At 36.6% G+C, this 13,861-nt stretch overlaps 1 protein-coding gene across 1 annotated transcript; it reads right to left on the bottom strand.

The window, feature by feature from the left end:
* Positions 1–294: 294 nt before the first annotated feature.
* tna (tonalli) lies at positions 295–12,744 on the bottom strand. The gene is made up of 11 exons (XM_034973665.2): positions 12,507–12,744; positions 11,714–11,862; positions 6,954–7,083; positions 6,099–6,864; positions 5,881–6,013; positions 5,574–5,784; positions 5,122–5,462; positions 4,891–5,038; positions 4,298–4,636; positions 3,511–3,714; positions 295–3,383 (listed from the first exon to the last, which is right to left on the bottom strand). Exons 3-11 carry the CDS (start codon positions 7,050–7,052, stop codon positions 3,222–3,224), a joined length of 2,403 nt encoding a protein of 800 aa, XP_034829556.1. The 5' UTR covers positions 7,053–7,083; positions 11,714–11,862; positions 12,507–12,744; the 3' UTR covers positions 295–3,221.
* Between the last annotated feature and the right edge of the window lie 1,117 nt (positions 12,745–13,861).

Below are 13,861 nucleotides of genomic sequence, written 5' to 3'. Positions count from 1 at the left end.
TGTTCCATATATTAAGCCTAGATCTTTACTACGGCCAATGTTAATGACCATCAAGTTGAGCTCTACCAAGGTAATGTACCTACTCTCATCCATAAAGATTTTAATTTTTATGATGTGATCAGGTTTGCATCTAAATGATTACTTACCTGCAAAATTCTTTAAACCCTGAAAAAGTAAAATACAATATATTTATCAAAATAAGTGATAAGAAGATATTTATTGGGATTATTAAGTTTAAAATCGTAGTGAATTTACTTATGTAAGTGAATATAAAAAATAAATAAAAGCACTATGTTAATGTTTTAGGGTCATTTTATTTTCAATAACATAAAAATGTTATGTTTTCCCATTTTATACATTTCAAAATGAATTTCAGTGAATACCAACCTGAATAAACATGATTGTGGTAGGTTGACGTTTACTACTATAGTACAGTTTGGCGTTTCATGAACATGAAGTCATGGTAGCTAGGTTTATTTAGATTTCTTCCTTCACTTATTTCCAAACATTGTTTCTTAATTTTGCATGAGCATGAAATCTACTTAACTTGACAGTGGCTCATTACAATATTCAAAAAAATATATTGTAATCATTTACTCTTTTGGATGAATCATACACTTGGACTTTTGCCATGTGATCATGTGATATGCTATACATTTTTATGATATTTTCCATTTTATATAAACAAATTTTTAATTTTACCCTACAGAGGTATAATTCATAGAAAAGTATTTGGTCGCACAAAAATCTGTTTAATGATGATCCATCCAACAGGAATATTCACTACAATAAATAGAACTAGCTAACTGGAATTGAAGGTCCCTTAAAAGTATGTATTTTAAAGTTAAAAGCTGTGATCAACTAGACAATAAGCTTTTCTGTGTACAATTTTAAGAAACTTTCACAAGTAGTATATTTAGTACTTTTGCTTGACTAATTGACCACTGCTTTATATTAGACTTATTTTATTGTTTTCATAATAGTCGACTAACTCTAAAGAGGCGTCCATAATCATAGCATGAAGTAAAGATGCACAAATCACCAATTTTTTTTTACAAAAGTTAGTGAGAAGTTTTACATACAACTCTAAGTTACAGATTATTAATAAACTGCTCTTTAATAGTAAGTAATGAGTTTTCAATGTTCAAACAAATATGTAATTATTTTATTTGCATTCCTAAATATCCATCATAAACAGAATGACAAAATATTCTCATCCTTTACAAATAATCTTTCAATATTGTTGGAACTAGCTTTACCTATTTCTGGTGGTCACAGCTTGAAAACATTTGTGAAGTAGAAATTATTTTATGGGAACTTAATTCCATTTAGATTTCTTCAAATTTTTAAATTACTTTTTGCTGCATATAATACTTAAGTTATAACAAATTAAAAATTTAAATTTTACTCAAAATAAATACAATTCACTAAAAAAGGGAACCAAACATTTGAAAATATGTGAAACAAGAGATTTTCATTACAATGCTCATCACAATTTTCTCATTATTTATCAGTTATTCAACAGTTTATAGAATTATAATATATTTCAATATAACATCTACAGATAATTAAGTATATATTTCGTTTGTATGTATATATATATTATTGCTTTCAATCATAGATCATAAGTTATGTTGAAATTAATTTTAATGTTAAATCAGGATGAGCAGAGATAGAGAAAATGTTATTTTTATAGTTTAAGATTTCATAATTAAAACTCAATAAGCGTTTCAGAGTACAGAATAGAATAAAAGTAAAGAAAATACTAAAATAGGTGTGTCATTGACTTTTTCTAGACAGTTAATTACTTATTGCATTGAAAGAAAAAGAAGAAGAAACTGCATCAGATAAACACAAAAGAAACAACGAAATTGAAAAGGTTTTTTTTAGTGAAACGTCAATCACAATAATTCTATTAGGTATTGAACTATTATATTTTTCTATAAACTTGTCAAGTTAAGACTAAATCCCAATTTTAAGTAAGTACTTAAATCTGCACTCTGAACGCATGGAGACATGACTGTATGTATATTATGGTATTTGTAATTTGTATGTACATGTAAAACCATGTGTAGATTTTTAATTTAGTAATACTACACTAAAACTGGCCATCGTATAAGTATCTGCCATGTTCTCCTAAATATAACTAGATAATATAATATACTTAACTATTTCTTATTTACAAATAATACAGTTCTCTTTTTAGAAATTAAAATATATTTCTATCATTCTTCGATTCACATAACGCAAAATAATTTAACAGAATTCAATTTTGCTCTCACATTTACAATATAGTTTCGTAACAACTAATTTGTTACAGGAGGTTTGTTTACTTGAAACAACTCATTTAGAATATATCACCCAAAAAGCGAGTAGCGCTATACTCAAGTATCCTACGTCTTATCATTTAAAAATGCAGAATATGCGAAAACGTCAAGGAATATTTTACAATTAACGGCAATTGAACGTTATAGTTCACTCGCATCAAATAGGAACTATAAGATTCATGATGCCTCCCGCGACCGTCGCGTCGCTCTATGCTATATGTACAGGCGGTGCGACGTCCTCACTACTCCACCAAAATAACGAATATCAATAAAATAAACTCTTTTATTTACACTCGGTGAACTATTCACAAAATCTGGACAACTCAAAATCTTTCATCGATGATAATATTATCAAATCGAATAAGAGGTCCAGTTTTATGCGATATTAATTTTAATTTGTGTTACATTTAAAACTAGAGTTTAGAATATAGGGAGCTTAGGTGCGCCACCGTGTGTGCGGCAGTGCGAGGAACTATACATGCACGACACCGCAGTGCATGGCCGGCGCGGCCCGTGCCTCGCCTTAATACAATATTACCTAAAATATCATATCCACTAAATTTTCCCCTGTGTCGTTGTTTCAACAAGACACATAATGTGACTGCATTGATTGCCGCAAATTTTACTAAAATAACAATTTTAGGAGATTCGTTTGAACTGGATTCTGAACAAATTATTTATCTGTGATAATTCTGCGGCACTCAATATTATCACTCTGGAGAAGGAACTAAAATCTAGTATCACAATGTCGGGCTCCACTTGTATGAAGAGCTGAATTTTTGCCGTACACGACAAACCACTCACGGAAGCTGAATGATTAAACGAGATCGCATCACGCTCACGCTAGTTGGCATCCGATGCAGGGTGTGAACCCCACCAGTCACACGCGTTTGCTCATTCAAATAGGGCTAGGAGATCATCAGACGAAGGCGCTCTGGGCGGATGTGATCCTGCCGAAGATGAAGATGAAGGCGGCGTCGCTAGCAGTTCACCGAGAGCTGGCGCATCCAAGTACGAGAGGAGCTCCATCGGGTCTACGTTTGTCTCCGGAAGAAGCTAGTAAAGAAAAGAAAAAATTATAAATTAGATATAAATTTTTATTTGAAAAGTTTTACTATTGACATAATAGTATGACATAACAGATCAAATTTATTACGCAGCTATTGCGATCAATCCTACTTACATTAAGATTATCAGTGCCCTCTCCATCAATGACGGCTGCTGGATCAAAGTTGAGATCTGCAGGGATGTCGACATCTGTAAGAGGATGGTGGTCGACGGACGGCGGTCCTGGAGTGTGACTGGAGCCTGGCGTGTGCGCCCCGCCGCCTCCGCCCGGCGTGTGTGCGGATCCCGGCGTATGAGGCGTATGAGGAGTGTGTGGCATCTGTAATCAGATATAGTTTATAGAGATGTCTATATATGTAGCTTTAAACTATATAAAAGTTTGAAGTATCCATATAGTCCCAGTCCTTGTACGAGTTGCAAAGCAGTGTGGATTTTGGACAAAATATAATTGTTTCGTTTATAGATAACTTAAAATACACTCAGTAAGGACTTTTGTTTAGTAGTGTTTTGATAGTGCCTAACAAAGTTGCAATAGTTTGCCAAGATTCGACGTTAAGGATACCTCAGAGTTTCCAAAAATACCTCTATTAAGTTGATTTAACTAGTATGGTTTATTCCATCTACGCATACTTCCTTATACGCATGGCTAGGGTCTGGAATACTCTTCCGAGATCAGTGTTTCCTGCCAATTATAATCCGGGTATCTTTAAAACAAGAGGTAATAGGCACCTTCTAGGCAAACGCGTCCCATCTTAGGCCACATCAACACTTCCCATCAAGTGTGATCGTTGTCAAGCGTGCGCCTATAATGAATAAATTAAATGGTGTTTTATAGTGGCTTCTGCGTAATTTCTAAGTTTGTTATTAAACTAAGTGGTCAATAAGTTTTATTGAATAATAACCTGCTCATTAAGACTTTTCTCCATCGCGTTCAGTGGATCCAAGGAGTTAACACTGTCGTTTAGATGAGATAGAGGACCATTGCCTGCAAACTCATTGCTGCCTGGTCCGTTGTTCATGCCGAAATCATAGTTTTGGTTACTTGATCCCGAATTCCTATTCTGTCCTCCTTGATTGTACGATGAAATCATGGATCCGCTTGCAATAGTGTTCATATCTGGCGGTAAATAGGGTGATAGGGCCTGATTCATATCCCAATTGTTCATTGTTGGCATGTTCATGGATCCTGGTGATACAGCTTTCGATCGTTTGCCACTACCGTCGTTGCTGTCTTCTTCCTGCTATAGAATTGTTAACATTATTTTTACTATTTAAAACATTATTCTTTTAATGATTCGCACATTTTGAAGAGTTACGAATCTATAGTTAAAAATTATTATAAAATAGTTCGCTACGGGTATAATTTGAAAATATTGTGCTACCTACATATTATTTTTTAAATATCACAATATGTCGTTCAAGGCATATAGCTAATCGTTATTATTAAAGCGTACATATTATAGAGATATTCTAATTAATCAATTTTTTTGTTTACCTTGATACCGGTGTTTGTAGGAATCTTAGTTGCTTTCCAATTTGCCCCACTATCGATAGTTACTTCATCTACATCGGAGGTATTCAAGGTATTTAGGATACCCCACATATATTGGTCTACTTCTAAACCTTCCAACTGAGCTGGTTTACTGTAAGAAAACGAAAAGTTATTATAATTCTCATAAACCACGCAGCTAATTTTATTTTTGTTTTAATGTAAGTAATTACTTACTTGCAAACTGGACATCGCCATGATCCTCTCTCGCAATTAAGTTGCAAATATGATTCCAAGTCGAAGCACTGTATATGTTTACATTCATGCCCCCGCGCAGGTAATGTTATCTTCTTGAATGTTATGGGACATTTTAAGGATACTTTAAGTGCCGTTTGTTCAATACTATCTCTGTCGTTGGAAATATTAGAGTTATTGTTAGGATTGGCTGGCGTTTGATTAAAGTTCATTTTAATTTTTGCGATGCAATGGTCTGCTGTGAGAAGACGTTTTCGTAATAGCCCTTGCAACACACTCCTCACGCTGGGCCGATGTACTAATTGTAGAACGAATAGATGTGACTGAAAAACGAATTACATAATTAAATACGGTACTTTGAAGAAAACAAGAAACATTTTAGTAAAAGGACCCTTGCTTGGAAATGAAAATGTCTACTAAAAGTTATTACTTACACAACAACAAGCCGATACGGTGATTTGTATTGTATTCCTGCCAGGTTGACACACTTCTTTCAGGTACAATGGTTTGTGTGAGTTTTTGTTTTCACCTCTATCAATAACTAAGGGTGTTGCATTAACTGAGACCTGCACGCTTGCTGGCCAGTTAGTATTCATTTGCCGATCTTCGTGATGGAAGCATTTCAGTTGTAACTCAAGATCGGATCTGTAAATTATAGAAAAATTTCGTTTTATAACTTGCCTAAAGCGTAGAAAAGAATTTATTAATCTAGTCATTTTGAAATTATTAAATAGAATATACCTCCATATTAAAGTTGAGTGGACCGTCGGTTTTAATTGGAATACATGATTGCTAACTGCTAAATTATGTTCTAATCTAAAAGGTGGTAGTATTATACCATCTCTTACAGGGAATGTTAACCGGAGCTCGTCATCTGAAAGCGAAAATTTAAAATGTTAGCTCAAGATCTCTTGATCCGGATAGAATCAGATTACAAGTTTCTTATGAAAATAACTCACTTTGCATGCCCATCGGTGGCTTGAGCTCGTTAAAGTGAGGTTTAACATCTGCGTTCGGGCTGATGTAAGGTGGCATACTACTCGCAGGCGTGAGTGGTGGCGTTGGATTTCCCGGTACAGGGCTGTGCTGGTAGCTCATATTTGAGCGCATAGCTACTTCTTGCGCGAATTGTCCGCCATACTGTCCACCATACTGCGCATTTGCTGCCTGATGCTGGGGAAATTGATTCGTAACACTGCCGTTAAAATATTGCCCCTGATTTGAGTAAGGTGGCGTAGATTGTCTCATGCTACTCCTCATTCCTGCACTAAAATTTCCACTCGGACCAAGTGCCTGCTGTGGTGGGTATTGAGCTTGGAACCCAGGTCTTCCACCGTACCCCGTGGGATATTGACCAGGGCCGGGACCAAAACTAGGCTGTCCAGTCATGTATTGAGTTTTCCTGGATCCCATAAGCATTGTTCCTGACGGATAAGGCGTGTGCCGCCTTTGGTGGTATCCTGGGCCCATTTTAGCCGATCCACCCATTTGACCAGGTCCCATTTGTGAGGACATCATAGTAGCATGCATTCCCATATTCGCCATCTGAGCCATCGGATTCATGCCATTCATAGCATTTCCCATCTGGCCCATGCCAGTCATTCCGTTCATGCCGCCATTGCCACCCATTCCCATTCCCGCCATTGCGGGATTATGGCTGCGCTGCTGACCGTAGCCGTTCATCGCATTATACTGGGGATTCCCCATAGTCATGTTGTTTTGCATCTGGAAATAGTAAATTTGGGTCAGTCGTGAGAAAACCGTGGTGCTTCTGGCTGTTGAATTCATGACGATGTCTTGTGTACATCACTTACCTGCGAGAAGGGCTGCGAGTCCTGCATCGCGGCCGTGGTGGCCGCGGCGACCATCGCGGCGGTGGCGCCGAACTGCCCGTTCTCGCCCCCGCCGCTCATCGCGCCCGGACCGCTAGCGCACCCATAGCCGCTGCAATGAGATACTAAAGTTACTACAGTGATCGCGAATCTGAAATTGCAACGTGGTGGTTTGCGCAGGTCATAGACTAAGAAAAGTCCGGCTGAGATCTGTTTTTGTACAATGCGCAGCCTCGCCTCGTGTTCAGGTTGGACTACTCGTTTTCAAGCACTATAATTCCTTGATACAAATAAAGACTGGAAGCTTTTCAGATGATGATTAGCGTGTTGAATGATTTAACTGAAAATTGACCATAATTGGGCTTGATGACAGTTTTTGTACTGAAAACCTGTCAAAATATCAAATTTATTCTCGGATATTACTTATTTTACGTTGGTGAAATCTGCCCTAAGTGTTATATTTTACTACTCAAGAATTAGTTCATTTTCATAACGATTTATTATGGATAGTTTCTATTACATTGCAAGTGGCCTTGCAGAGTCTTACATTTTACATTCCACACGTTAACGCATCGATTATTAATAAACAACGATTCAATTTTCAACCCAAATTTTATCGGCGCAAGATCTTTTTTAAATATGCGCAGAGATTTTATTATTTTGAACAATGAGAAAAAAATCAATATGGTCGTATAGTGTGTGACGCGTTGTTACCCCTGTGTTTCACTCGGGATGTGTTTGATTTTTTGTATGGCGCCGGAGTAGGAGAGCGTTTCATGTGAACTGCTTTTGGGGCGAATTCCCGAGCCTTCCCGGAGCCCTTCCTAATAATTCCCATTCGACAAATGCCCGACAAACACTCGCACGGGCTCATTGTTACGCGCGCTTCTGTAGTAGTGCAACAATGTGAGACTATTGTATTATTGCATATTTTTAATGCACACAGACTAGCACAAAAATAATATGGGAACTAAATTTAGCTAAAGAAGTTCAAACAGAAAACAATAAGTGTAGTTAAATAAAAACTAATTGTCAATAAACAACTGAAAGCTATAACTTCTATTGCTTGGACATCAAATTAATTATTACACCTAATACATCGTACTATGTCTATGATCACAAAAGTAATTTGTTATTTGTTAGTTTTTAAAAGATACCGCTTTTGAATACTCATAAATAAATAGCTTAACAGACACTTAGTAGCGTCGACAGCCAATAAACACAAGTCAACAACGCTCAACTCGTCGCGCCGCCGTACAATACATCCACACAGCAGATGATTTACAAGGGTCCCTTCTTAGGTAAACTCGGCCCGACCTATACTTCTTTTTATAGATTTGTCTGAGACTTTTTTCTTTTGCCGATCACAGACACGGCAGACAAAAAATCGAGTGTTCTGCATCCTGGTTTTTTTTTTTGTAAAAGAGGTACCACATCCGAATAATCACTTACGCTCCGTTCAAAATATTTTGGGTTTTCAAAGCAAGCGGTCGGTAAAGGCATTTCTTTTGAGACATTTCTTGGAATATTCCTTTCCAACGAAGTAGGTACGTGGATGAGCGACCAAATGTCTACGTTTTCTTGTGAGAACCAGTACAATTTTGTAGTTGTTTTATTTTAGAAACCATGTTCTATTTTTTGTACTACTAGCTGATGCCCGCGACTTCGTCCGCGTGGATTTACATTTTTCAAAATCCCGCGGGAACTCTTCGATTTTCCGGGATAAAAAGCAGCCTATGTGTTAATCCAGGGTATAATCTATCTCTCATATATAATATATCTGTCAACAGCTGTACTCACGTATTTAGTCGACGTTAGCCCGACTAGTTGACAGATATTATATATAATGGAAATCACTCACGATAGTTTAAACGCTAAAATAATCTATCTCCATTCCATATTTCATACAAATCCGTTCAGCCGTTTTTGCGTAATTAAGTAACAAACATCCACACTTTCACATTTATAATATTAGGATTGTACTTTTAGGGTGACCGAATACACCTATAGATTTCTTCTCATTAGGGAAATATATTTTATGTTCACAAATTAAATATGAACCATCCAAATAAATTATCGTGAATGACTATGTCGCTATTTTGAGAAGCTGGAAGGTGTTTGGCATACTATTGAGAGATGAGCGAGTAACGTGTTGGTATTTTGATACATAGGCTGCAGTTAATTTTAGATTGTTGCGCAGACGTGGTGAATTCTTAGCTAATTGGCAAGAGAGATAATCACGTGTTGAAATCAATTAAAAAAGTATTCGTTACTACATACTACGAGCTCTGTAGACGTGCTCCAAGTATGTCATTTTATGTGTAGTATAGTTACTAGAAATAACCCCTTAACAAATTGAATAGCTCATGTTTAGAGTTTAATTGATACTAGTTAACGGTTTGTTTAAAACTTTGATGCAGTATTACTTACGTATTAATAACTAAGCCTCGTATAGATATTATCGATGTAGCGCGAAGCCGTGGCGTGTTTCACCCCTAAGTGAGACGACAGTTGGTCACCCCCATTTAAATGCTACTTCAAAATTGTGGCTTGTGCGCACATTGCTTGAACATAATGGTATTACCTTTTTGAATTATTGAATCAATAGCAACTACCTATCGATACTGTTACTAATACGTTTGGGTTTTGAACATTTGAATGTTATTTACCATTCAATTGATAAAATTGTTGTGAGATTTGAAATACATATGTACTTAATTATGTAGTTTGTATTATTCAATCAATAGAATTGCATTTTTACTGTTGTGGTTAGTATTGTTGTTATCAAAGCGATAACGTTACTCTTTGAAAGTAATAATTGGAATTGAAGCTATCGCATCGATTTTTATCTTGTTCTCTTCAATTGACGCCAGTGTCGGGAGAGCGAATGAATCATGCTTCAAGGAGCAAATTCCGGGGGTTACAAATGGAGGCGAGCGTTCTGGGGTGAATACGACACAATGAACGGGAAGGGTCGACTAGCCCGAGTCGCCCGCTTAGGGTAAGTGGGCCCGTTCACGTCAATATGGAGCTTTATTACGACGTTGCGCGATAACAATTTGTATTTTGTTTTCCTGTATGATTTATATTTTTATCTTTAGATTTAACATTTGTTAAATGGACGACATATTTGACTTTGGGTTAAGGTAATTAATAATATTACAACTAGCTTATTCCCGCGACTTCGTCCGCGTGGATTACACAAATTTCAAATACCTATTTTACCCCCTTAGGGGTTGAATTTTCAAAAATCCTTTCTTAGCGGATGTCTTCCTCATAATAGCTATCTGCATGCCAAATTTTAGCCCGATCCGTCCTTTAGTTTGAGCTGTGCGTTGATAGATCAGTCAGTCAGTCAGTCAGCTTTTCATTTTATATGTTTAAATTATTTGACCGCAATTACTTATTATAAGGTACAAATGCTATCGTGTGTGATGTTTAACCACGTTGAGTCAGTACATCCGCCCCCTGACTTCTCGGTCGAAACTGACATTTCTTTCCCACGGCTACTTTAAGTTCAGTAAGGCGAAGTGATAAATGTAATATAATTTTTTGGAATGTAAAAGTAACGAACATATTGTTTTGGCTAGTTTCAGATACATCCGATTTTAAATTAATATTTTTGTTCACATCTTCGTAATAACATTTTTCGTGTACATGAGCGGGTTCAATGTTTTTTCATTCTATGTTATCAATAAATAACGTCAAAATCTATTTTTATCAGCTTATAGGTACCTACTTACTAAACTAAACAGTTTTTTTTAAATTTCATCGTTATCTATTCAAAATACGTACAGGTGTTCTAATTTTTTCTACTTATTGGTACAAAATTAATAACGTATAAATGCAAATGCAGTAAAATTGTTTTAATGAGCCTTTAACTATTCGATGCGCTCAGTGTGTTAATGTATTGTTTGTTTGTGTTTATTGTAAGAGCTAAAGTGCAGTCACCGCTTGCATTCCCATCTCGCGCTAGTGTGAGTGACGGAAGCGATGTGTGCGTGCCTCGGTGGTAGTGTGCGTTGAGGTTTGCTTGTGAGCGTGTGCTCGGTGCCGAAAGCGTTTGTGCGTGTGAATGGAAGAGCACATTTTCATTTCTTTCATTATTATTGCAGCGATGTGCATCGCGCGCTTCATGTCGTTACATTTATACCGTGTAACCCTTCGATTATGAGGGGATTCCGTATACTTACAATTAATAAATATTCATTTTTAAGTATTCACACAAGCTACTTATGCAGTTATTCACTTATTTCTTTGTATTATTTTAGGTGTAAATGTTGCTCAGCAGCTATATTATTTTACGTAAATGCTATTTTTGATTTTATTGCTTGTTAACTACGATAAGGTAAGCAATGGTATAGGAGTCACGTTCCAGCGTTTTGTTCCAATGTAAACAAACTTGTTCCGGATAAGATAAAACATTCTACTCGTATACGCGGTTTCGGTGTCGGTAAATTCAATGGAAAAAATCTGATAACAATTAATTCATTTTGTTACGTAATGTAATTTTAATACCTTAATTATTTATAGATAATCCTTTTATACTTTTCTACATAACTAAACACTTGTGATATTGCCGAAATATTTGTATAGTTTATTTATAAGCTGATTATTTTTATTTACACTTTTCTACAATAATCAATAATCATATCGATTCATTTATGCTTATTTAGAATTTTTACCCGCACATTTATTAAATAATATGTATCTTTATAATAACTGTAGTATTATGTACTCACCTTGGTGCGTTTACTCTGTAGCCTATGGTATCTTGCAGAAAATGATGTTTTTCAGTGTCGGGAGCGTGCGCTCCCGCGTAGCTTATGTTTGCTCCCGCGTATCCTGCCGTATTACCAGAGTTCGCCGTCCTGTCGATTCAAGGCACCTCCTGAAACACGATGCACCTCATTGTAGATAACCACCGGGGCCGTTGTAGACAAACGATAACAATTTCTAGTTTTCTTTTCCTTTCGTGCATTCGTGTCACTTGCTTCTGAGCATGTTCAATTGTAATGTTATCGTTCGACGGCTGTTTTCAGACAAACTGATCGTCGTAACGTCAACAATCGACGAAACGTTCATCGCGGCTTGCTCACAAAATGCAACGTCACAAGTTTATGTAAGTAGGCACTAAAATATTTAGTTCCTATCATAAATCGTGTGTTTTATTGGATACAATACAAAAAGTTGACGTGCTAAGTTTTTCTGATTTTATTTTATTTGTTTATTTAAAAATAGAAATCAGCTCATTGTAGCGATGATTTTTTGTATTTATTTAATATTTGCTTCATCGATGAACGTGATGTCGTGTGTTGATATACTCCGATCAGCTGAAGCAAATTTTGCGTAGCCATACTCTACGACAGTAACGCTCGTAGCACAAAATGTATGCTCAACTTAGGTCCCGGTCGGTTGCTTACTAATTTACTAGAAAAATACTTTTTTAAAAAATATTTTCGCTACACAGTTATTATAAAAAAATATTTAATAAACTTTTCAAACTTTAAACGCGTCTCACATCAAAACACACACCTTAAAATTTAATTCACTTCAAATCCTTTGTAAGTCATTAGCACTTCAATTTCCGTAATTCTTTCATATCCAGGGGTTTCCGTGAAAATCCAAATTGATAACACTTTGCAATCCTTTGGGTAGTCACTGCACTGTTTGTCTTAAAATTTAAATGTCACTGCACAGTTCAAGATAACATCCAAATCCAATAGGGGCTTATGTTTGTCACTAAAATCCAGCATTTGATAAATAAAATTAATTGTTATCGTTCCTAAACGAATCCGACTCTGCATTCAACGAAACATGATAGACGTGTTGCACGAGTGCCGACGCCGACGTCACTAACATCAAACAACCACACGTTCGACCGTCAAAGGTAACACTGGCTGGCGAACCGGCGACGGTGAGTGAGAGGTTGCGCCGCGGGGCGCTCCCACCCCGCGCGGCGTTGCCAGCTCGCAGCGATAAAGTGGCGCACCCCCGCGTCCCCCCACCGTACGTCGACGTCTCGGCATTCTGTACTCGGCCGAGCTCGGGCGCCATCGTCATCAAGTAGACTCCCTGCCCCACCCCGCGTACTCGACGTTTCATTTCACGTAACGGTCCTCAATCGAGCGCGATACTGCAAGCGTGATAGTCGCAGTAATCTTTCGCAAAATGATATATTGGAATGATTACATGAGGCAACAAGCGTATTAATGCTCTATTTATATTAATTTGAATTAGGTCTAATCTATGAAAAAGACAAGATAAAATACTTCATATTGAAAAAATAATTTAAATAAATGTTATCGTATGTTCGATGCGCGGACTCAGTCGGCATTCGACAAGAGCGTTCGTGTGTGTCTGTGTTGGGGCATAATAATTAACAGCGATAAACAATGGGCATGTTGTCCTCTGGTCACTACCTGCGCATGATGATAGAGGACAAGTGACTCGTCCCGCGATGTCCTTGCCGCGCCGTCAGCGCTATATGTATTTTGCACACTTGTTTATATCACGTCATGTTGATTTATTGTTGATTGTTCACATATCTTTGCTTGTTCTGATTTAATTTACGTGCGTTTATATCAAAATCTAGATAGAAATTACATTACAAAGTAAATTAGTCATATTATATTGGAGATCCTAAGGCATTATTCTTTCATTTTATTATGGTAGCTTTTAAAACAGTAAAATATAATATCCTAGTTTATTAAAACATTGGTTTTATTAATACAAAAAAAATATATCTTCATATGCCATAAACAGTTTAAAGTTCAATTCAACATCTCAATAATCTCTTAGTTACGTGCGTGTGAGTCGAACTGACGATGAAATCGTTTATGATAGTATTGATACGCTATAATTTTCGACCGGCAGCCCGCCACCGACTG

This window comes from Maniola hyperantus, chromosome 12 (genome assembly GCF_902806685.2).
Source record: "Maniola hyperantus chromosome 12, iAphHyp1.2, whole genome shotgun sequence".
Lineage (NCBI taxonomy): Eukaryota > Metazoa > Arthropoda > Insecta > Lepidoptera > Nymphalidae > Maniola > Maniola hyperantus.
Note: the sequence above shows the minus strand (reverse complement) of the source record. Positions and strands in the feature narration are given on the sequence as shown.